Source organism: Panicum hallii, chromosome 9 (assembly GCF_002211085.1).
Source record: "Panicum hallii strain FIL2 chromosome 9, PHallii_v3.1, whole genome shotgun sequence".
NCBI lineage: Eukaryota > Viridiplantae > Streptophyta > Magnoliopsida > Poales > Poaceae > Panicum > Panicum hallii.
This window is the reverse complement of record NC_038050.1, coordinates 10,986,166-11,011,110: the sequence shown is the minus strand read 5'-3', so window position 1 is coordinate 11,011,110 and position 24,945 is coordinate 10,986,166. Positions and strand designations below refer to the sequence as shown.

Below are 24,945 nucleotides of genomic sequence, written 5' to 3'. Positions count from 1 at the left end.
TGTGAAAATGTTGATAGAGTTGTCTACGGAAGAAAACTAGACATGTACTTAGATATTTTTTTAAGTGGACGCGCCTGAACGCCTTCGAATCAATTGCAAATATCCTTTCCTATTTCAATTGTTGTAGTATTGAACTATTTTTAATTTCTCACTTTCTCATAAAATAATAATCAGTCAAAGAACAAATTTGATCACTGCTTTCATGCCCACACGGGCCATACACTCCCTCCATCCTAAAAAGAATGCAACTCTCTTCCTGAGAAGTTGAATAAATATCAAATCTGGTCAAATTTATATAAAATAATATTAATATTTATGTTACAGGATAAATATTATAAGATTAATTATGTAATATATTTTTATACTAAATCTATTTGGAGACACAAATATTAGTATTTTTTGTATAAATTTGATCAAACTTGAAATTATATTTGTATCTTTGTGTAGCAGATCCGACATGTGCATATTTTACCTTCCTAGCATCATTGCAACTGAAGAACACCAAGCTGGCAGAAAACAGAGAGAAACAAGTGGAAATTCAGTGAGGGTGAAGATAAGAAGCCAGGATATTTTGGAGTCGTGAGTTTTGACCACCGGGGCTGGAGATGATCTTTTCCCGGTGAAAGCCAAAGCGCGCCCACTCCCTGCTTTGTCCCGTTCCCGCGGCTAAAAAAAAGATCAAGTCGATCAGCTCGTACTTGGTCGCCAGCTGCATCATCCACTCCGGAGTCCGGACACTCCCTTTCGCTGCCGCCTCCCCACCACACACGTCCACCCGCATCCATCCATCCAGCCCTATTTACGCCGGCGGCCTGATGCGGTGACGCCTCCAGCGCTGCCCGAACCTGCCGGAGCACGGAACCGCGACCTCGTCGGTCAGTGCAGCCACGGTTTGGCAAGTCGTTGCAAGCAAGAACGACGATCGATGGCCACGCTCTCCTCCTGCAGCCGCCTCAGCGACACCGGCGCCGCGGCTATCCGCCGCCACCATCGCCGGCAGCCGGGCCGCGCGGGAGTCGTCGTCACCCGCCGGAGCTCCTCCGCGAGCGTTCGCACCGCCGCCGCCGCCGCCACGGCGGCCCCGGTTGCCGTTGAGCAGCAGAACAAGGAGTAAGAGTAACGAACTTGCCAAACTCTCTTGCCATCGGCTTGTAGCGTTTGGCTGATATGAGGCTGTTGGACATGGCTTCCCTCAGGGTGTCGCTGCCGACGTGGGCGGAGTTCGAGCTCGGGCGGGCGCCGGTGTACTGGAAGACCAGCAACGGCCTCCCTCCCTCCCCCGTGAGTTGTCCTCCATCAATCATCTTTTTCTTCGCTCAATCTTCGATCTTGCTTTGTTTCGTTGGCACTGATGGGTTGGGGGGTTGCGTGTCGGTCGGCAGGGTGAGGGCCTGACCCTCTTCTACAACCCGGCGGCGACGAAGATGGCCCCGAACGACGTGTTCGGCGTGGCGTTCAACGGCGGCTTCAACCAGCCCATCATGTGCGGCGGCGAGCCGAGGCAGATGACGCTGCAGGTCAGGGGCAGCGCCGACCCGCCCATCTACACCATCAGGATCCGCGTCCCCCAGCACGGTGCGCCGCCGACCTCTCTCCCTTCCAACTCACTCACCTCCTTCTTATCCCACGGCGCACGAGCAGACACTGAAGCGAGCGGCGTTGCTGCTGTGCTTTTGTTTTGTACCTTTTGCTGCAGCCGTGAGCCTGGTCTTCTCCTTCACCAACGGGGCCGAGTGGGACGGGCCCTACACCCTCAAGTTCAAGGTTCCCAAGCCATGGCAGAACAAGCCGCTGAGCTTCTTCAACGAGGTGACGAACTTGATACGACTTGTAGACTGTAGTGCTTCAACTTGATACCACTATGTATGAGGGCATCAATCAAGCGACGAGGAGAAAGGGGATTTTGTTTGGTGCTGACTGGTGGGAGTGTGTTCATGGCGGTGCAGGGCCTGGCGGACGAGCTGAACAGGGAGGGCGCCTGCGACCGGGCCATCTACCCCGACGAGAACATCGCCATCACCAGCTGCGCCATAGAAGGCTACTACGAAGAGGGGGTGCGTAACCATTCTTCTGCCGTTCGTTCATCGCCCGCTGCTCTGCTGTTACTCTACTTCTCTGTTCTCTGGCTTCACCATTAGTGTGTTCAGTGACACCGTCATCAGGACTGAACTGACTCTGATTCATCATTCATGCCATGGCATGGCGATTGCAGGGAGACCGGTGCAAGCTGGACATCGTGAGCGGATGCATGGATCCCAGCTCGGGCCTGTTCGACCCGCTGGCCACCGTCGACGACGGCTCGTGCCCCTTGGAGTCTGATTCGGAGGAATGAAGGGGCTTCATCCGTAGGGAGACAATGTCTGTGAAGCTTTGTGATACTGTGATACAGCCATACAGGAGCATGTATGTATGTATTTAACCACAGCAACACCGATACTGTGATACAGCCATACAGGATCACACTTGCAGTAGTATAGTTGTGGAAGTTTGCTACCTATCTGTGCAAACTCTGTTAGATCAACGCCAGAGGCAACTAGAATACGCAGGTAGCTAGGGGTGGTAAAGTGAAGTGCTTCAAATTTTAGCATAAATAATCTAAAAGCCGGACTCTTATTTTATACAATTTAAGCTAAAAATAAACCTAAATAATCTAAAAACCGGATTTTTATCTTATACAATTTTAACAATTTTAAACTAAAAATATATAAAAACCAAGTTAACTATGATCCAGTACCACCCCTACACGCAGTAGGCAGGGTTACAAAGATATTTCTCCTGAGTGACTCATCAGGTTCATGAATCAGCTGGCCACAGCTTTCAACATCTTGCCGAAACAACTTGACCACATCCGATAATGGACTAGGCAAACAAATCCTTAGGGATGTTCAACTTCACAAGGTGAAACACAAGTGCGATGCAACTGCGTGTATGAAACTGAAACACACGAAGTGCAACCAAGCTAGTGGGTAACAGTTCCAGAGGGTAAGGCGACCACAGACGTTAAGGTTACATAGCATCATCAGTTCATCACGTCTCAGTTCATCCAATACAGCATCCACTTATGTAGGAGTAGCATAGACCACTATAACTACAGGGAAGTCCAGCTGCACCACAAAGGCCTTTCATGCCGAGTAGCTCAGTAGCTTCAGTCCCCACCAACCTGGCGTTTCCACGAATCCTCCACGATGAGCTCATCAACACCCCAATCCTCATAGCTGTTTTAGCACAAAGTAAATAAAAACAAAGCTGTAGTAAAGCTGTCCTAAATTTCTTTAAAAGGTTGGAGCTTTTCCTTTGAAACTCACCTTCCATCAGGTAAATACCGCCTGATTGTGAAGGGGATCTTGCGCGCTCTCAGCTCCTTCATCGCAATCTAACATTGTGCAAATACATATGGATCGTCAGAGCAGGCATTACACCAACTAAATATGGCATATTGTATGAGAAATGGGAGAATGCATCTGAAATTATTTGAAAGGAATTATTGAAATTTGACAACTAAGGTGGAATTTCATTTTACAATACAGTTTATAATGCCTTCGATGTAATTAACTAAATGCTAAAGCTATAAAATCCCTTTAGTTCAAATGACTTTGACCTTTCCACCCATAGGGCGGTAGAAAGTCAACAAAGACATGCTTTGAGAATACCCCGGCGTATTTGTGATTCTCTGGCTTGTCTCCAAGTCCAGAGAACTCTAAAAACTTATTTCTTCATCCAATTCCAGGGGAGGGCTTGTCTACAGGAATTAATAGCAGGTACTGCTCACTGCACATTAGAGGTAAAAACCAGAAGAACTAGGCAGTCTATTTGCGCATGTCATGAAATCATTGGAGATTCATGATTCTACAGCAAGACAACACTATTTTTATGGAAAGAAATCCACTATATCAGCATGCACATATTGTGAATTTTGAATTTTTCAACTAGAAGAAAACTTTCCACTCTATTTGCTGTCCCTGAGCCCTTCTAGTTCTGACATCCCAATCTGCAACTATGCATTGTCTCTCTAAACTAGAAACCTTAATGTTCTTCTAGTCATTCTGGCTAAATTCCGCACCCTAGTTATCTCGTTGTTTATAAAATTCACAACATGCAGATGGTATACTATGTTGAGACAATGAAAGCTTCCAAAAAATACATTGGAACCGATATTTGAGGTCCCACAGAAAATATATAAGTTAGACGTATTCATGAGCCATACAACAAATCTGTTGTACAATAAAAGTATGCTTGATTATCCGACCATCAAACTGGTTTACCATTTTTTTTATAAAAAAACTAAAAGCCAAATCATTAGCCACATGATTTCAGAAAAGGTACTACTACTTGTAAATGGCATAATAATATCTCAAACTAGCAAATAGCATAATGAGAAATGCAAGCTACCCAATATTCTAGCCAAAAACTAAAATGACAAATTCAGTCAGTTTCATTTGTACAGATTGATCAGATTTAAGATGCAATTAATACAAGTGCCAACCCATTATGGGGCATTCCCAAACTACATTCTTTCACTATTGAATATTAAATGTTTCCACCATGAATAGATAGCCACTGTACACTGCATCTAACGTATTCATTTAGAAAGACTATTGGAGTTTTACTAGAAAGGAAAGAAAAGGGCTAATGTTTATATGAAGAATCCCAATTTTAAGTGTACAAGAGCCAAATTTAACTTTACCTCCAGAGGATCAGTTTCTCCCTCAAGCTCAACCATGACTGGAGCATTCATGCTGTAAAATAACAGCGAGGGTCAGTATTAAATCGAAAGATATCTTATACAAATTAAAAAATCTGAGGTAGAAATTAACCTTATCTGCAAAGCACGCGTACCCAGGATGCGTGCACGCTCATACTTCGTCATATACTTTGACGTTTTGCGCTCACGCTTGGCCTTTTCCTGTTCCTTCTCTTCACCCTCTGCATCTACAACGTCATCAGGGGTATCCTCATTGTTGTTCTCAAGCTCTTCCTCAGCCCCTTCCTGTTCAACAAAAGTGAATTGATTGCATCAGTCATATAAGCTCTTACTGTAAAGTATAAAAGTCAAATGGAACAATAGCAATGGATCTGCACCTCAACCTCAGGTTCTGGGGGCTCATCCTCGTACCTGCATAACAGGATAAAGAACTGTAATGCTCCTAAATTCAATGAAACAACTATGTAAAACTTAGTGTATAGAACAGCAGGCATAGTGACTACAGCAGTCAGATAAGTTTGAGACACTAATTTATTACCTCTAAGTTCTAATGAACCAACAAACCCCACAGTCTAGTCACAGTTTGAGCAATACAACGCAGCTATAAACAGTGAAGCCCTTAAAATTTCCAACAGATAAGAGAGAACAAACTAAATCTACAAGTATCACCCTTAATTGGAGAGGAGCCCTCCATTTCACAAACCACTGAGGGGAGGCCTGTGACTCATGGACAAATTCGGCCAATCAAATAACTTAAGGTATCCTTTACTGACGGAAACCGATAGGAAATCAATTCCTACAAAACACAACTCCAAGACCACCCAGTTTTCACCCCTACCCTAAACCCCATATCTCCCTCCTGAATAAAAAGATATCCCTCCTTACTCTCACAAGGAACGCCAATTCAATCACCGTCGACCCGAAATACTACCAGTAAACAATGGGAGAAGTTCTCTCGTTCGAGGGTAAGCGGGGATTAGCGGAGGCCGTGCCTATCGAAACAAACCCTAGCAATGCTCCGCTAAACTTTGCGTGACCAGACGATAAGCACGAGAAAGGCAGGAGGAGGGAGGGAGAGGTCGAACCCCATGTCCATTTCGTTGTAATCGTCGTCCGCCATGGCTCCCGCCGCCCAAGCGCCGCTGCTCCGGTGGTTCGCTCGCTAGGGTTTCCGCCGGGCGGCTGGGGGAGGGGAGGAGAGGAGTTTGGAGGAGAGCGAAAGAAAGGCCTATAGTCCGGTCCAAAAAGAGGGTGGGGATCCTATGCCAGTACGCTTCGCGTTCGCGACACGAATCTTGAGAAGAAAAACTACTGGGAGATCCGACTCTTTCTTTCATTTTACGAAAGGGTCCATACATTGAACACTTTGTTCACTTCACCCTCGTTTTATTCCCAATTTCCTATCAACCAAAATCACTCTCTCTCTCTCTCTGAAAAAGTTCAAATGTTATGCCACGATAACTATATTATAGAAACGATTAAATAAATTTTCATGCAGTATATGGTTAAGCTAGTGCCATATATTTTCAATTATGATAGTAAGCACGAAATTTCAATTGTAAAACATGACATACAGATTTAATTTGGGTGTGGGGTGTAAAATGGACCAATTTTCACCACTTATAGGATTCAAATGATTTGAAATTTATATACGAAGAGGATGAACAACAAAATTGCACTAGATCATATATATAATTTTTTTTCTAGACCTTAAGTTAATTCTCTTCGCAAGATGGTTGGATTGGAGAAATTTGAGGGGATTTTGACTTGTAACATTTAATCTCTAATTCTTTTCGATCTAATCTCCATATACGATTCATGCACCAAAAGAAGGTTTGAGAGCGTGGTCACGTCGCGGGCTATTTCTGACCGTCGGATCGGGTGGGCGGACGGTCCAGATCATGCAAGTCCCGGTTATTTTTAAAAAGAAAACCCTCAGACTTTACATAAATCAACACGCTGTCCGACCTCCTCTTTTAGTTAATTTTGCGAAAAAACTCATAACTTTTTTAAAATCAAGCCGCGATCCAACCTTCCTGGTCCAGAAAAATTTGCAAAGAAAATCTTAAATTTTCATAAAATCAACCCGCCGTCCTAGCCCTCTCTCATAGGATTTGTTTTAGAAAAATTCTCGGATTTTAATTAAATCAAACGGCAACTCGTTCCCATTACTTCCACACGAGCAACATTATACGTACAATTTGAACACCAAAACGTGTTGAAATTAAAAGTTGTTCAATATATAATTTGATTAAAAAGCAAATTTTAAAATTCAAAACGTTTTCGCAATTCGTTTGTACAAATGCTTGCATGCAATCCGTCGTACCTACAATATGGACACCAAAACATCTTCAAAATTAAAAGGTGTTCAATATAAAAGCTGCTAAAAATTCAACATCTACAACTTTATTATATAGACAATTTTATGTTCAAAGCGCTTTTACAATTTAAATTCATCCGCATAAATGTTTACCTAAGATCCATTCTACCTATGATTCAGACAACGAAATATCTTCACATCAAAAATTTTGAATACAAAAATTGCTCAAAACTTCAAAACCTAAAGCTTTGCTACACAACAATTTTTTAAAAGAATGATAACAAAAATACTATAACCAAAAACACTAAATATAACAATAGTTCCATTTCCATAAAAAATAATATCCTACTTAAATAATAGCATCACCGTCACGGTAATAGAGAGTTCAAAATATATACCAAGTATAACAACGGACTGCACAGTCAATGACACCTGCACATGCAATAAGTACAACAACGGACCGCGCAGTCAATGACACCTACTCTTATTGCTGTGTATATAAACTAAAGTCTATATCAACTACGGTCGGACGACACGACGACACGGAATAGGGGCCCTGCTCGGCAAAGCCACGAGCCTTTCTAGTCAAATCTGAATTGCCCATGCGACTTAGAAAAAGAAGCATTTTCTTTGGATTTTCAAAATTGACCAATCAACTCAATATAACTTCTAAAAAGGGCAGTGTCCATGTCGCCACCCAGATAATAACTCATAAATCAAAGCTGTCGAAGCAGGCATATCAGATACATACATGAGGATGAACTAGATAAAACGGTAAAAAGAAAAAAAGGAAAGGGAAAAAATACTAAACCGAAAAGTCCTAACATATTCACCTACATAAGCTTGACAATATATACACGCTTGCTGGTGTCAATTAACACCGACAAGTACAAGTACAATGCCCAGCCTAAGCTGCTCTTTCTTTCTCCCGAAATCCCATAACCACAGCTTCCTCCCTAACCATTCTGTCTCTTTCCCTTTCTAAATATCGAGGTGAGTTTGCCTAAGGAAGAGCCAGAATTAACAACACAACCACGACCCTGAAGATTATCTATTTATCCAGCTTTAAATTATCGCAAAGGTGGCCAAGCTCAGGCCTAGCCTTCATCCATGATGTAAATGTTGCTTCACGCGGTGCTGCACAGTAGAGGTAGGACCTGAAGGTGATCAGAAAGAAGTAACGCCTGCAACATAGTACAATATGAATCAATACCAGGTGAAAACAAATTGGCATAGCAAAGCAAATATTTGAGCATTTAGGATCAGGCAGCTAAACAATAATAAAAACACTGTTTAACCAAATGTATCACCTGATCAACATCTTGAAGTACCTGATTTCTGGATGTCTTTTAAATAGCATTTATTTTTTCCAACTTGCAATATCAGTACGTAAGCTCCCCCTAGAGGCATACGACTACATCTAAATGTGATCCCCTGGCTATATCCAAACTGTTAGAATGTGCAACTCATCTATTACTCTGCCCAAAGGGGCTGATATGAAGGAGTACAAAGTGCAGATAGCACCCTAGACTAGTGACTATTTACACAAAGTATATATACATCTACACCCCCCCCCCCTCAAACTCATGGTGGGTCTACAACACTTGAATTTGGAGAGGAAGTAACTATGCTGCGCCTTCGTCTGAGCCTTCGTGAAGAAGTCCGCTAGCTGAAACTCCGAAGGCACATAGCGCAGGGCCACATCATCATCATCATGCACTTGCGATCGCATGCATGAGGCATCAACACCAATGTGCTTGGTAAGTTCATGCTTGACAGGATCACAAGCAATGCTGATCACACCAGTGCTGTTGGAGGAAAGAGGAGTTGGTGCAGAAGTCATCACACCCAAATCCTCAAGGAGCCACCTGAGCCATGTGACCTCAGCTATGACAGTCGCCATAGCCCTCAACTCATCCTTAGCACTTGAACGAGAAACTGCCGTCTGCTTTTTGGTTTTCCAGGCAATCAAGGAGGATTCAAGGAAGACACCATAAGTGGAAAGAGAGAGACGATCTGAGGGCTCACTAGCCCATGTCGCATAAGAGTATGCCTGAAGCTGGAGGGAGCTAGAGCTGGGTAAAAACAATCGACGAGAGATTGTTCCACGGAGATATCGAAGAACACGAAGGAGGTGAGTGTAGTGGAGCTGGGTAGGAGCAGCAACAAACTGACTCAGATGTGAACAGCATGAGAAATGTCAGGACGAGTGATCCCAAGATAGACAAGACTGCCGACAATATGACAATAGCGAGTCGGATCGGTAAGGGGTTCACCATCAGTGGCTCGCAAGTGAACACCGAGCTCCATGGGTGTATCAGCAGTACAGTGATTGGTGAGAGCAGCACGAGAGAGGAGATCCTGAACATACTTCTCCTGAGAGAGGTAGATGCCATCAGGTGTGGAAGAGACCTCAAGACCAAGAAAGTAATGAAGGGGACCTAGATCAGACATCAAGAATTTGTCACTGAGACGCTTCTTCTTCTTCACAAACACAATAAATGAGAGTCACCACCAGTGATGATCATGTCGACATAGAGGAGTGTCTGCCCACGAGGAGAAGTGTGAACAAAGAGGGCGGGATCATGATCACTGGGCTGAAAACTAGCATCAATGACAACCGAGGAAAAGTGCTCAAACCAGGCACGAGGAGCCTGCTTGAGGCTGTGAAGAGAGCGACGCAGCCGGCAAATCATACCATCCGGGACAGAGTACCCTGGAGGTGGCGGCATGTAGACCTCACGCAACTCGCCATTAAGAAAGGCATTCTTGACATCAAGTTGGAAAATGGGCCATTGTCGAACAGAAGCAACAACAAAAAGAGTCCGAACAGTGGTCATGTGGGCAACAGGGGCAAAAGTCTCATCATAGTCACGACCGTGCTCCTGCTTAAAACCACGCGCCACAAGACGAGCCTTGTAGCGCTCAAGAGAGCCATCAGATCGAGTCTTGATCTTATAGACCCACTTGCAAGTAACAGGAGTCATGTGAGGCGGCAAGGGCACAAGATCCCAAGTACCGGTGCGCTCCAAAGCGGCAATCTCCTCATCCATGGCATGCTGTCAGTCCGGATGGGGAGCAGCCTCTCGGTAGGTGGTCGGCTCAACAAGAGTAGCCGCAGTGAAACCATAGCGCTCCGTAGGTCGTAGAGCACCACAATCACGAAGATCATACCGAGACGACGACTCTGGAGGAGGTCCAAGGAGCGATGGGGAAGACTCAGATGAAACGGTAGGTGGAGGCCTCGAACGACGAGTGTAGACATGAGTGATCTCACGAGGAGGAACCATCACGGGAGGAGACCCAAGTAGCGAGGGAGAAAGATTGTGAGTGAGCTCAGGAGAAGGGACCTTGAGGGGAGGGGAGGGAACAATAGGAGGAGCGGAAGATGGTGATGATGGAGTGAAGGTAGGAGACGACAAAGGTGAGCGTGGATGAGGCAGGGGAAGAGAGATATCAGGAAGAGTAAGGAAGGAGAGAGACTCAGCAGGGGTGGAAGGACCAGAGGAGGAGTGTGGGTAGTAAGGACGAGATTCATCAAAGGTGACATCCTGCGATATCCTCATACGGCTGGCAACATGGTCATAGCAGCGATAACCCTTGTGCTCCGTGCTGTACCCAAGAAAGATGCACTAAACCGACTCAGCAGTCAGTTTAGTACGCTCACGAGGAGGAAGAACAAAACAGGCGCACCCAAAGCACCGGAGATGGCTGTAACGGGGAGGATGACCAAAAAGGCGCTCATAGGGAGAACAACCGTGAAGAACAGAGGAGGGCTGCCTGTTTATGAGAAAAAACAACTGTAGAAACAATCTCAGCCTAGAAGTGAGGTGGAAGCTCAAAAGAAAGAAGTAGAGCACGAGAAGTCTCGAGAATGTGGCGATGCTTACGCTCAGCAACACCATTCTAAGCATGGGCACCAGAACAGGAGAACTGGGCGAGAGTACCCTAATCAACAAGAAAATGTCGATGCGCATCAGAAATGTACTCGCCAGCAGAGTCGGCTCGGAAAGAACGAATGGGAGAATCAAACTGAGTACGAATCATAGTGGCAAACTGCTGGTATATGGATAGAAACTGACGATGCCACTGAGCAAAAGTAGCGGTAGTGGAGGCAGCAGACGCGGAAGCAGTAGAGTTGGATGACTGATTCACCAGATCAGTCAAAGGAAGACGTAGCCAGTCAAGCTCCCATAGGCGCTGAGAGTCATGACACCTAGGCCCAGTCCCCACCAGAAGCCCCGTACGGAGATCCTGAACACAACAAGAATCAGACTCAAGAATGATACGACAACCATGATCAGTGATCTGACCAGCAGACATCATGGAAAGAGGATGTAGAAAGAACACCCTATCTAGCAACTGGAAGAGAAGTACCATCAGCGGTCTGAACAATAGGAGGTGGATCAACATGAGACAGAGAAGACAACTGACTGGAATCTTGAGTCATATGAAAGGACGCTCCAGAATCAAGAAACCACTTGGATGTTATACCCGAGTGAGGAGGTGGAGGTGGCGGACCAGAAGCCTAAGCAGTAATGCCAAAGGGAGTAACAACATTGAGACGATGGAACAGCGTGAGAACCTCCTGCTCCAAAGCAGAGGCTGAGCGAGGAGCACTGGAGCCACTGGATGCACCGCGACGAGCCTTCTTGTCGCGCTGCTTCTTGTGACAAACGGCCTCAGTATGGCGATACTTGCCACAATAGCCACACTGGACCTCAGGGTCAAGCGATGGCAGTAGTGGCTGAGGAGGAGGAGCGGCGGACACAAGTGGAGCCCGAGCAGCCAAAACAGAAGAGGACTGCGGAGCTCCACCCATGCCCCCCTGCCCAAAGACGAATCTCCTCAGCACGCAACTCCGGCATCACCTCATCGAGAGACGGGCAAGGCCAGCGGGTCAGGAGCTGGGACCTGACAACCTCAAACTCAGGACGGAGACAGGAGAGGAACTTGTGAAGACGTAGAGTCTCCCGTTGTCCCCGGTGACGATCACAGCACTTGCAGGTGCCACCAGCACAGAACTCAGCACCCAAGGTGTCCAGACGATGTCATATGGTAGACATCTGACGATGAAACTCCTCCACGGTAGAGTCGTGCTGACGAAGTGACTGGGCTTCCTCAACCACTGCGAGGTACAAGGCCTCATTATGAATCTCATAACTGCGACGAAGGTGAGCCCACATCGAGAAGTGGAGAGACCACGGAGAGACAGGGAGATTTCAATCTCCATGCTCGCAAGCAGAATGGCCTTGGCACAAGCCTCCTCATGCAGCCAAGTCGCCTGCATGTCAAGAGCGGACTGGTAGGTCTCCATCTGAGTCTCAAACGCCTCAAGGAGAGGCAGCTTGATCGCGTCAGGTGCATCAGGCGCATATGTGGGCGGAGTGGGAAGAACGGGTGTAGGCGGACAAGGCCGCTCACCCGTGAGGTACAACCACAGCTGCTGTCCGCCCATGTAGATCTCCATGTGAAAGGCAAACTCGCTCCAATTTGTGCCATTGAAGACAACAGAGCACCGAGGGACGGGTACAGCACCTGGTTGGCCTAGAGAAGCCATCGCATAAGCAACCCTCTCTCTATCCCCCTCTTTTTCTTTCTGTTCTTTTTTTTTGTTCTTTTTTTTTGAATCAGAGAGGAAGAAGCAGAGAGGAAGAAGAGGGCAGGCGTGCATGCTGGCGCAGACGGTGGGAAAGAGAAGGTGGAGCTGCCTTCACCGGCCGGCGATGGAGGCTCACCGGCGACTTGCCGGAGACGGCAGGATGGTAAACCCTAGGCTGTGATACCATGTTAGAATGTGCAACTCATCTATTACTCTGCCCAAAGGGGCTGATATGAAGGAGTACAAAGTGCAGATAGCACCCTAGACTAGTGACTAATTACACAAAGTATATATACATCTAACACAAACATCAATCTGGGCTAAATGAACACCAACATCTTTTGCCTCCATGTTTTATTTCATATAATGGTCATGCTTTCAGCAAAGTAGTTTATCAGGCTGATCATGACAGAGTAAGCACTTTGTGACATGCATACAGGACCTATGAATAGTGTCCCTGGGCTGTCTTGAATACATTACAGAAGCACCAAAAGTTCTTTCTGATGTTAACAAATTCTCATGGCCATGGACGATATACAATGTAATGTCAGGAAAGGCTAAACATAGCACATAGGAGGTAGTTACTTAAGAGGAATTTTAACTAAAGCACCAACTGGTGGCTCGTCCAACTATATTATAGCATTGTCATGTGGCTAACAGGGACGGAAGGATTTGAAGTCTAAACCCCTGGGGAACTCCTTACAAGGAACTAAACCCCTGGGGAACTCCTTACAAGGAAAAGAACCAATATTTCTAGTGGCATACAGTCAATTGCGTGTTTTCAGTGGCACTTCTCATAATCAATTATTTTTGTGAGGCACGGATCAAAACTAGGCCCTATTTCATAGCATTGTCTTGAACCATCAAGTGATTTGAACCTCTAATCTATGATTCCTCGAGGTACTGACTAAAATATAATGGGAACATGTATGTTAAGGAGTTACAATTGTCTAAGAAGAATTATTTATTACAAATATAAGGTGAATATGGTTTGCTCACAAGATACTGACACGGGAAATTTATCTTGAGAACTATCTATCAAAGATGAACAAATAGAACGCATGGTAATTGCTGACAAATAGAGGAGGTTATGCATTAAAACAAGAAAACTCGTTAGTTAAACATACCTCAAAGCTTTCGTACCCATATCAGTGAGATAAGAGTGTTCCTCATCATCGTCATCGTCGTCGTCATGCGAACAATCTTGCAGTGCTTTCCTATATTGCAGAATATCCTCCCGCAAATGACCAGCACCAGAACACCTTCACAGGAGAAATTGATTATCAGAAAAAAATGACAAACAACGATAAGATGGATCACATCAGCGAGGCAACTCATCTAGCTTTCAGTTAGTCCACAACTGCATTTAATTCTTCAATATAAAATCCGCAGCTCAAGAAGCAGACACAAGTTACACCACATACCTGTCAATAACTGTGTCAACCTCTTCTTTGCTCTTGGGCCCATGTACCAACACTCTAGTAAGGTTTAATATGTCACGGTAGTCACCCTGCCTAAGTGCTATGTCAGTGGATGTTTTGATGGACACATTCTTTGTAAGAGATGTTGATACAAAGTGTGTTTCTGCTGTTTCTTCCATGACAAACTTTGCATCTGCACCCAGTCCCAGGCAGGTAATAGCCATTGCATAAGCAACACCACCATATCCAGTGTGTGAAATAAAGAGATAGTACCTAGCAGATCTGTAGAAAAGCAACAGTAATTCTTGTATCCTGTAACTGAGGAACGTAACTCGACAAGTTATAGAAATTTGAAAATCAGTGTACGTACTCATCAATTAATGATTGAATAGCATCTACATCAGCAGCTAATGCTTCTCTTTCCCTGGTGAGAGGTATTCTTTTATAGTCGATACAATAGCCCTTGTCTCTCAATGTGCCATACACTTCAGCTGGTGTCATCACGTCCTCCAGATCTATGTGTTCCCAATAACCTACCACATTACATTGATTCGTGTCTGCATTAAATTCTTCCTGATGGAGAAGTAACCGGCCCCCTAGTTGTTTGACTTCAGCAACTATATCCTCTTTTAGCCTTGTCTCTATGCTTTCTACCTGCACATAAGATAATTTAAGGATTGCCACAAAAAAGAACTCCTTTAATTATTGCAAGAATGTCTCTCACCATGGGACCACTAATGCCAACATGCTTCAGAGTATCAACAGGTTGATCCAGTTCTCTCAAAACAAATGGCATTCCCTTGATGTAAACAACCACTTCCTCCCTAAGATCAGTGACGATCACCTTCTGGGCACTGCTTCTTCCGGTTGTATCTTTAGAACCTAGATATGACAGAACATCGCTTGCTCCATCAATAGTTGGTGTTGCCATGCTATAAACAGGGTATCCATCCACCTGAAACAGATATTCTAAAATTTGTAACTATTTGTTCCAAAGTATCCCTTCATTTCTAAAGTAAGGTTTAAAATTGGCAATTGTTGTAAGTAGATCGGCTAGTTTGGTTGTAATGGCCATCAATTTATGCTTTCAAGAACTTGCAAGCACAGAGGTAAAAAAACATGCCCAGGCTAACCTGGATCCCATGATGGAAAACACCATAGTGGCTACAGCTGTAGTGCAATCTTAATGAACAGGAAACTTTCATTAATTGCACATGGAATGTGATATAGATTTTTTCCCCTTTTACTATGACTACTTGGATAAAAAATGTATTTATGCACTAGGATTCAACATAGCGTATGGGTCATAACAGAACAACAAACTGAAAATATCTAATGCAGAAGCTAAGCTGACCTCCATCAAAAGAACTTACAAAAAAAACTATCTACATTCACTGCATCTAAGTGAAACAACCAACATGTTATTTCAGTATGTAACCTAACATAAAGATTCAAGGCTCTCAATTTGAAATTCAATTATGAAGCCAGCAGACATATTAGTACAGGTTAGTTGCCATAATAAAAGCTTAAAAAGATTGAGAAGCCAATATCTTTTGAGGATAAATATCATTGCTTCGTTGCAATATTATATATGGTATGAAGTGATTAGAAATATTTGTCCATCAGCAGTCTCGTGCCAAAACATCAACTAATCTAAATTTTAAACAACAGAAGTTCAATTGGCAGAATTGAACAGGATAGGAATGGTTTACTTAAAAAACTGTACACATCCAATTATCAACGATTGAATGCGTCAATTCTTAGGTAAAACAGCAATACCTTAAAAACATGTGGTGCGCCCCGGAAATTCACGCTGCTTGACCTTTTCTGTCCAGGAAAGAAGTACATTTTGAGTATTGATCCCTTTCCCAGAACAGAACCATTACGAGCTTTGACAACGGTTTCCATTGTTACATCACCTTGTGGAGGTCGATATGTTGCTTTCTGCTCATGCTGCAAATAACAAATATTTCTTTGTAGTCACTTTTGGAAAGATGCCCAAAACGAAGTTTTTGTGAGGAAAAATGAATATATTTACCGGTGCAGTGAAAAAACGGCCAGGTCGCAGTCTTATGCTCCATTTCATGGTTTGGATCTCTGGCCTCTGTTGCAGCCATCCTTTAAATGAGATCTTCGCTTCTCCTTGCCCACAGAAACCATCAAATGCTTCACTACCAAGGTATGCCGAGAATGCAATTAACTTGAGGTATCTCTCCAAATATTCAGCACCGCGATTTAATGCAACCCTCCTAACTCTAGGTTCCACATGTTGTTGATTAATTACTTTTGTATACTTCAGAACAGCTTGGCGAATATTCTGCAAAGCTGAACATCTATCAATAACAGTATCCAAAGTCTGCCTACACTCAATTCCATTATCAAATAATCTTGTAATTTTTCGCAGAAGGAGGATGTCTTTAATTCCAAATCCAGAAGTTAGCTTTGTCAAAGTGCGACTTTTCCAAGATTCTGAACTCAAGTGCCCATTGTAATCTGCTGTATCTTCTCCAGTTGAGTAAACAGCATCATTGGCATCTTCATGGTTATTTTGACATGCTGGAATTCTAATAGGCCTGCCATGATCAATTCGGAGTTTCAGCAGGCAAGCAATCACAGTTCCAGTAGTTGTTCTGCCCCTGCCCATCTATATAAACACCACAAAAGTCAACATTTAGGTTTTTTAAAACTCACATAAGTCAAGAGTCAATCCTTTATTTAGTGCAGTATGCTGTAACAGTAAAGAAATGAGCAGCTGTACCTGGCAATTGAATACAAAAGCAGTGTCCTTGCTAGCAGAAGCAACATTGAAGGCTATCGTGTCAAAGTCTGAACTTTTTGGAGCTTTACCATCAGTAATGGGCACTCGTGCATATTTTATCTGAAGGCCTTCAGACTCCAAGTGTTTGAATACCTCCAATGGAGTCAGAACAGCATTATTATCCACATTTTCCCATGTGTCGAAGATCTCACCACTGTCAGTTTCATGGATAACCATTATTGCTCCACCATACCGTTCCGCCTCCCGTAAAATGTCCTCCTTTAGCCGAGCTTCCATGCGTTCCACCCTTTCACGATCAATCCCCTGATATCATGTATCAGTTAGAGAACTAAACCATTTTCCGGAGCAAATGACATACCACATTAAAATATACACAATATACACTCAACATGTTTAGATATAATAATTGACAACTCCATAAATTCTAACAGTATGAACAAATAAGCCACCTTCAATCCATACAACCCATCTGCACAAGTCCTTTGGACAGTTTTATGATTAGTAGTTGAACACCTAAGAAGAGAATGAGGATAAGTAGCAGAGTTGTGGATACAAATTATCACATCAACATAAGAATTTCAAATTGATGCATCCTGTGACAACAATAGAAAAGCATAAAAATGCACATCCAATATAGACTATTGAAAATCTTGTTCTTATTACCACAAAAGGTTACAAGCAACCAACACTTTTTCACAAAATCCATCGAGGAAACTGAAGATGGTGCTTACCGTGTACTCCAGCATATTCTTGCAAGGTCTTTCCACTTCACGTAGCACAAATGGTTTTCCATTTATGTAGATAACTGGTTCTTCTCTCATATTATGCCACAGTATTGGCCGCCCTCCTTTGCTTGTACTGATACGCTGGATAACAGCTCGAATACCATCAACCGTAGGATTTGCAACACCATAGACTGGAAATCCAGGGATTTCCCGAAAATTTGGTGCACCCTCCACTCTTTCAGGCAAATTAAGATTGTGGCAACCTGGGCAGTGATCACTTTTTAAAACAGTTTGACGCCCAAGAACTTCACCATTCCTCATGGCAGCAACAACATCCATATCTTGTGGACGCCCATCAGCAGACTCAACAATTTTTGTTAGAGGGGGTTTTGAACTTGAATAACCAAGAGCACCCATTGGATCTCTCCTCAGTAGCCTGAATGCAGTTAAATGGGAGAAATGAGCTTCCTTGTTATGTGGAATGAGCATGGAACAAGAGGCTGGAAGTAGAGAATAGAATAGGTGATAGTATTACAAACAGTTTTTTTTTATTATGGCATGCTTGAAAGCTTCCTTTTTATGTCGAACAATCATGTATTAAGAATAGAGAATAAAACCGGTTGTAATATTTGAAAGAAAATTTTCTATCTGGCACTGTTGACTGTCATCACCCAATGCATCTTTTCCAATGCTTTAAACAGAAAGCAATGGAATCAATGGACTTTATATAGTGGACAATATCTATAGATCAATATGCCAGCAAATTACGTAAGCAATCCATAAGGTTTTGTGCTTTAGTGCCCTACCGTGGATAGCCGGCTATAGCAAGAAGTGAACCCTGCACAAATGCACCACGCAAACTGCCATAAGCAGCTGTGCGCAGTGTTACCGGACAAAGGTGCATGTATCGAAGCTTTCAAAAAAAAAAGGTGCATGTATCGGAGTTTGACTCGGGTGCGGGGTGCCCAATTCGGCAAAAGATCAAACAAAATGAAATCCGACAGGGGTGTCCAGGTAACACTCCTGTCACATCTAGTCCTTCATACTGCGCTAGTGGAAACAGTGATCTTGCCCTTGAAATTGTTAAGTAGCACTTCCGTCCATCTCCGCTTGCTTCTACTACTCATCCCTTGGTGCCAGGCCAGAAACTGGAACACATGGATTCCGCTCAGACATTTATATGACAAATTTCAGATATATTATCTCTGATGTGTATGCATTCTTGGTATACTCTCAACATATTCTTGCTAGGCATACCCGCAGAACATCCTTGATCAAATGGGGGGGAGGGGGAGTGATGAAACCTCTATAAAGTTAAAATATGTTGAAAGAGAGAAGGCAGACAGATGAATGGAAGTGAATAGTGATACTGCTAAATTATTATTTGTAAGCTATGAAGATGTCATGTGCAAGTGAGCAATGGATCATATCTACTGGTGTTGTATGCCTGCTCTCTCAATATCCACAACAATACCTATATTTTAAATAATATCTCTGTAAACACTGGCACTTAGATGCGGAGTAGCTCTTCAACAATGAATGTCTAGAGCATATTGTGTGGCTTAGAAAATGATGGTGTTCAAAAATGGCAACCGTCTATATAGAAAAAAGGACCTAATATATTTTTAGTACACGAGGACTTTACATTGCCTTAACTTAAAAGATTGACTAGGAATTTCATGCGTTCAAATTATATGTCCAGTTCACAGTATTGGCTTGATATGCAGGTTCATATAAGGTAGTCTTGCTTAGATCTAATAATTCTACTACTTTTCCAAAACAGTCCACAAGCAAAAGTATTCTTGGTTCTGAAGCCACAAGCCCAAATTAAGATTTTTGACAAATGCAGTAATTATTCAGATTTTGGCCATGACCTAAAGAATTCTTGAGCCACAAAGGCACGGTGCTGTTATTAGTCTCCTATGTTGCGTTAATGATCATCACACTCATGTGTGAACCATATAACTTTCGACACGATGGTATATGCCTTGCAACAGTTCTCACTGCCATCAAGAATTCAAAAGTAAAATCTGAACAAAGATTGATATAGCATCTTGCAGAGACTAGGGAGCTTTCAAGACATGACAACTTGGTTGAAACACTGGAAAGTCTAAGAGGATGAATGGGCAATGCGAGAGCAAAATAAACTATCACTCAACAAGTAAAGCATCACAAAACAAAAATGTGTTGATTTTCAAGAACTAATCTCAGAAAGGAAACATAGTTTAGGCTACATACATTCTTACAAGCTGTATACTTCTGACATGTCTACAGTAAAGTTGCCATATCTCACCTTCGAAGAATGCTGTACAGTTCAGGCCTCGCTCTCATCCAATCAGAAAAACTAACTTCTACTGAAAATTTTGTTTGGTGAGCAGAGCTCACTGAATGCACATAGACAGCAAAGCATATAAGGAAGTAATAACGTTCCAAGTACTCCACAAAGAAGGAAAGTGATGCCTCCCGTTTCATCTCATCAGACTGCCGAAGAATGCTGTTGCGGTAGGTAGCAATAGCTTCTCTTAGGTTCTGTTCACAAAGAAATGAGGCATAAACAGGAAATAACTGATAAATTGCTCTGATTAAATTGCTAGCATTCAGAACATAAAGACATACCTGCATAGAGTCACATTTGTCAATAACTTTGTCAACTTGCCTTTTTCCTTCAACACCACCCTGCAAAAATACCAAATCATAAAGTGGCGAGACTTAGAAAATGAGAGATTAAGGGGAAAAAAAAGAAAAAAAGGTTATTACTTCAAGAACTCGGACTAAACTCCTAATGACAGCATATTCTCCTCTGAGGATTGCTTCTTCTGAGCTAGGCATATAGTCATCTACATCATTTCCAGCGTAGAAGACCTTCCCAATCGAGCCTGTCCTCGGGATACCTGCAGCACATAGAAAATCCCCACATCTATAAAATCCAAGTACTTGCATGATTATGAGCACAAAACACAACAAGCATATATCAAGATTCAGTGTGCCCTACGTAGAATCAGTTGCCATCAGTTTGTAATACTAAAAAACCACACAACAGTTCCAATACAACTGTCTGCGGGCATACTACTGTTTCTCAATTAGTTCTACACAGATAACAGAAGGAACCATGAATGCATCCAAGTAAACTTTTGTTCTCACCTGAAGCTCCTATTCGGTTTAGATAAACCAATGTAGCTATGACCATTCCAGTAGTCGTCCGTCCCCTCCCCATTTGGCAGTTAAACACAATTTCTGTTTCTAAATCAACTTGAGAGATTCGACGTACCTGTTCAATACAATGAAACTCGACGTTATGTAACAATTAAATTGCTACAGCAGGTAACTTTGATATTATACAATTTCTGAATATTTCATAATTGCCATAGCTCAGTGTCTGCAGATACTTGGAACCTGCCAGATACCCTTCCTGTGAAGCATGGCAAAACAGTCCAGACCTTTTTCAACTTAAAAGAAAAGTTAAATACACAGAAATAGCATGACTTGCACAAATATTTCAAGGCATCCAGATCCAGACAAGGTAGACCTGTGAAGGTCTAATTTTTCCAGCAATGGAGTGAGACGATACTAGCAGGAGCAATTAGCAAGTTCAACAGCAACATATAGAACTAACCAAGTTGTCAAAATCTCCTTCCTTCGGTGCTTTTTCATCAGTAATTGGAACACGTTCATAGTCAACAAGGTACCCTTGATGTTGCAGCTCCTCATAGACCTACAGAGGAATAGTTTTTTCTCTGAATAGGACTAAATGTGAGAAAAATAATGAAACCATAAATATGACATTACCTCAAGTGGAGTCTTCACTGTATCAGACACCACTGATTCCCACTGGTCCACCATCTGACCACTTGGCAGCTCATCAGTGACTAGTATCTTATTCCCATATCTGCCATCAAACATTCCAGTACCAGACACCTCTTAATAGTCACATGGACATAAAATGTAGTTTGGTTTATAAGTTTACAAGTGATGTACCTTGAAGCTTCCTGAAGAATATCTTCCTTAAGGCGAAACTCCATTTGCTCCACTCTCTCTCGGTTAATTCCCTATATTAACAGAGATTCAGGATCACTAATTGTTAAGAAAAAAAATGAAAGCATATATTTCTAGGTTAAATACCATTGTCAATATGTTTCCAAAACTTAAAACAAATGCAAAAGTAATGACAATTAATTTAAGAAAAAACAAGTATGCCATAGATATAAGTTAAGCAATAAGCACTCAGGGTGTTAGCATCATAATTCCCCATTTGTAAGTTTAACAGGACCAATGGCTTGTGCCTTATGACCTTTGTGGATTCTAACAAAATCAGTAAAAATGCAAGTGAAATTATTGAGTAGGTCAGGGATGTAAGCTAACCGTGTACTCCAGATTTGAGAAGGGCTTTTCAACATCCCGCAAAACAAAGGGCCGACCATTGATGTAGATAACCTGTATAGTATTAGTGAAGAAAACACAAGTTACTAGATGCCATGCCATGAGAGACATAAAGACAGAGCATATACCCTCTTCCAGAGAGATGCAGAACTGCTCACTAAGAAGGAAAAAGGTATATATTCAATTCACTTGAAATAAAAATTACATGTTTCTAAAGGGAGGGAGGGAGAGAGGTTTCTCAATTTTTTTTCTTAAATAACACATGCACTCGCTTTCTACTTCTCTTTACTAGTGAGAGTGGCAACTTGATATTCTATATATCTTCAAAGGTTTTGAACCCATAAATTTGGTGTACTGTAGTCTATAAATTAGAGCTCTTACCGGTTCCTCCCGAAGACTATGCCATAGAATTCGGGTTTGCTTTCCTTTCTTTTTTGCTCCAATATGATTTAGCACATTAGCAATCCCTTCCATTGTTGGCATCGCAACACCATGAACACGCAACGACCCAGCCTGAAAAACAAAGTGGTGATAGCAGCTGATGAAAGAACTACTCTGTTAACCATCAAGAAATGATTGATACAGACAGATTTTAAGAATGGGCAGGGAACCAAGACCAGACAGACCACTGAATTTGAATGGTCCCATGGAGAACAAAACTAGAGCAGTACAAATTGATAAGGAACTACTCTAAAGCTAATGATTCAAGCCAACAGTGTTCCCCCAACGGTCGAGTTTTTTTTTCAAGGCAGCATGTAGTTTGCCAAATTGAAGATGAACTTTTTAGTGCCTGCATATGTCCACATAGAAGTACATTTTTCTGTGCTGCCATGGATGCAATGTCAGAATGTCCAATTTTCGTGTGATCGAAATATTTCAGGCACTTTTTTAAAACCAACAATGTGTGTTTCCATATAGTCTTAACACTGCAGTTATTTTTTTCCCCCAAAATTTCAAATCATGTAGCACTGCAATGTCCAGCCAAGTAGTGTGTGGTTTTAAGCAACTGAATCTTCAAGGGAACTGAAAATTAGCAAAGGCGGTCTAGAACGAAAGTGAGCTACAAAACCAGGCAAGCATGTTACACGAATCAGAACGAATGCTTAGAAACTTAGACAGATTATTATGACTGAAAAAAGAGCGCGCCTGAAAATGAAGCAGTTAACGCACGCGCGCTGAAGACAGCAGGGTAACATGCGCGCGAGAGGGAAACAAGGCAAACAATCCCTTCTCTCAGCGATCGCGTGGAATGCCGGCGACGCGGAAGATTGGAGAACCCACCCGCGGCGCGCAACAAAGGACTGGCTGCTAATTGAGCCCCACCACCACCGCCCCATCCACCCAGAGAGGTGAGGGCGCGAGATTGATTACGGGGGTGCCGACAAGGCAAGGCACGGGACGGGACGGGACGAGAGAGCAGCGAAAAACCCAATTGAACCAACCAACCAACCTGGCGGTAATTGGGCGCGCCGTCGATTTGCGGGGAGAGGCGCTTGTTCTGGCACCCTGGGAAGTGGTCGCTCTTGAGGATGGTCTTCTTCCCGAGCACGGAGCCGCCCCTGCTGCTGATGACCTGCTCGGCGGCGGCGGCCGCCCGCACGTCCTCCATCTCCCCGGCCTCCATCCCCGCCGCGGCCAGCGGGGGCACCCCCAGCCCCGCTCCCCTCAATTTCGCGCGGCACCTCCTGCTCCCGCGGCGGGGCTGGGCGCACGCGACGGCGCGGAGACTGGGCGGGCCGGGACGGCGCGGCGGCGGCGGTGGCGGTGGCGGGAGGACGAGGAGGGAGCGCGGGGCGGAGGAGGACGACGGGGTCGGGGCGGGGGCGGAAGCGGAAGCGGACGCCAATAGGAGGGGGAAGGGATGGGGCGGGGCGGAAGCGAAAGGGGGCGGCCGGTGCGGGGAGGCGGGCCTTATAGGAGGCAGCGCGGAGGATGGGATAGGCATCCGGCGCAGGCTCTCCCTCTCCCTCGCTCGCTCCGTGCAAGCGGCGTACGCGTAGGCCCCGCTCCCTCCCAGTCCCAGGCGCCCAGGCAGAGGCTGGCAGGGGGCAGCAGCAGCTTTTCTCGATCCAGATGGCAATTATGGGCGTCGCCGCCTCTGACACCCGTGTCCCAGGCAGGCACAACTCCAGTTCCTGTCGAGGCGACGAAGATGCGGAGATGCCAACGTCCTGCCGTGTGGCCGGGGTGGGGGGGCGGGGCGGGGAACTCCTCAGCCTAGCGCTGCTGCAACTCCAATGATGCGCGCCACACGCGATAGGCGTGCGGTTTTGCCGGTTTTTTTGTTTGACGCCGCTGCCGGTTTTTTTTCTCGCCCGCCGCTGGGGTCGTCGTCTCGTCGACGTTATCATCAACGAAGCCACGAGCTGGCCTGATAGGTAATTGGTCTACTGTATAAAATACACATGCTTTTGTGTTCGGGGTGGGTGATTAACAACGGTTTAGTCTTAAGTAATGGGCTACTGGGCTAGTCGACAGGCAACGAGGCCGGCGTCGCTGTCGAACGAGCGCTCGTATTCTGGCGGCCGGTTGCCGTCGAGGATCACATGTGTGACCCCGACGGGTCGTGGTATAAGAATTGGCTTTCGGCTCCTTTTTCAAGAAAAAAAATGGGGTTTGTTCCAGTGTAATAATATAGGGTGTGAATGGAACGGGTGAGAGGGGCCAGACGGCGACGCCGATCGACCCCGGGGGTGGCGTGAGAGAAAGCGACTGTCGGTGGCAGCGCAAGCGCCGAGCGCGCGCGCGCATCTCGGCACGGCATCGGCGTCGGCTCCCGCCCGTGTTCGACGCACGGCGCAAAGGCCGGCGCCGGCATATTCCCCTCCCACACCAAGCTTGCTTTCGTTCCCACCCCGCGTCACGCGCGCGCGCGCGCTGCCCTGCCAGGGCCTCGCCGCGGCGCCGCGCGGAAGGATCCGCATATCCGCCGCCGCGGATGCGATGCCGTGCCGTGCGCGGGGCGGGGGCATCATTTTCGGCTCGGGCGCCGCTCGCCCCCTCGCGTCCACTCCCCAGG

The 24,945-nt window shown here is 44.5% G+C and overlaps 3 protein-coding genes across 5 annotated transcripts; 1 reads left to right on the top strand and 2 right to left on the bottom strand.

The window, feature by feature from the left end:
• Positions 1 to 726: 726 nt before the first annotated feature.
• On the top strand, positions 727 to 2,620 carry LOC112874683. Its single transcript, XM_025938155.1, has 6 exons — positions 727 to 1,110; positions 1,197 to 1,281; positions 1,383 to 1,575; positions 1,697 to 1,809; positions 1,947 to 2,054; positions 2,213 to 2,620. Exons 1-6 carry the CDS (start codon positions 926 to 928, stop codon positions 2,330 to 2,332), a joined length of 804 nt encoding a protein of 267 aa, XP_025793940.1. The 5' UTR covers positions 727 to 925; the 3' UTR covers positions 2,333 to 2,620.
• Positions 2,621 to 2,825: 205 nt separating this feature from the next.
• On the bottom strand, positions 2,826 to 5,942 carry LOC112874684 (DNA-directed RNA polymerases II, IV and V subunit 6A-like). Its single transcript, XM_025938156.1, has 6 exons — positions 5,788 to 5,942; positions 5,080 to 5,113; positions 4,815 to 4,987; positions 4,685 to 4,736; positions 3,306 to 3,373; positions 2,826 to 3,215 (listed from the first exon to the last, which is right to left on the bottom strand). The coding sequence occupies exons 1-6, from the start codon at positions 5,820 to 5,822 to the stop codon at positions 3,146 to 3,148; spliced, it is 432 nt and encodes a 143-aa protein (XP_025793941.1). The 5' UTR covers positions 5,823 to 5,942; the 3' UTR covers positions 2,826 to 3,145.
• A 1,747-nt stretch (positions 5,943 to 7,689) lies between these two features.
• On the bottom strand, positions 7,690 to 23,951 carry LOC112876182 (paladin). Of its 3 annotated transcripts, none has more exons than XM_025940235.1 (19): positions 23,377 to 23,934; positions 22,308 to 22,439; positions 21,909 to 21,980; positions 21,525 to 21,595; positions 21,336 to 21,435; positions 21,163 to 21,261; positions 20,691 to 20,817; positions 20,307 to 20,440; positions 20,166 to 20,225; positions 19,843 to 20,078; positions 17,556 to 17,985; positions 16,804 to 17,127; positions 16,084 to 16,689; positions 15,825 to 15,998; positions 14,770 to 15,000; positions 14,416 to 14,699; positions 14,049 to 14,327; positions 13,752 to 13,886; positions 7,690 to 8,206 (listed from the first exon to the last, which is right to left on the bottom strand). In XM_025940235.1, exons 1-19 carry the CDS (start codon positions 23,869 to 23,871, stop codon positions 8,074 to 8,076), a joined length of 4,122 nt encoding a protein of 1,373 aa, XP_025796020.1. In that variant the 5' UTR covers positions 23,872 to 23,934; the 3' UTR covers positions 7,690 to 8,073. The 3 variants fall into 3 exon arrangements, with proteins under 3 accessions (XP_025796020.1, XP_025796021.1, XP_025796022.1); XM_025940236.1 differs by lacking the exon at positions 7,690 to 8,206 and adding an exon at positions 12,666 to 12,799 and having other exon boundaries at positions 23,377 to 23,938; XM_025940237.1 differs by lacking the exons at positions 7,690 to 8,206; positions 13,752 to 13,886; positions 14,049 to 14,327 and having other exon boundaries at positions 14,528 to 14,695; positions 23,377 to 23,951.
• Positions 23,952 to 24,945: the final 994 nt, after the last annotated feature.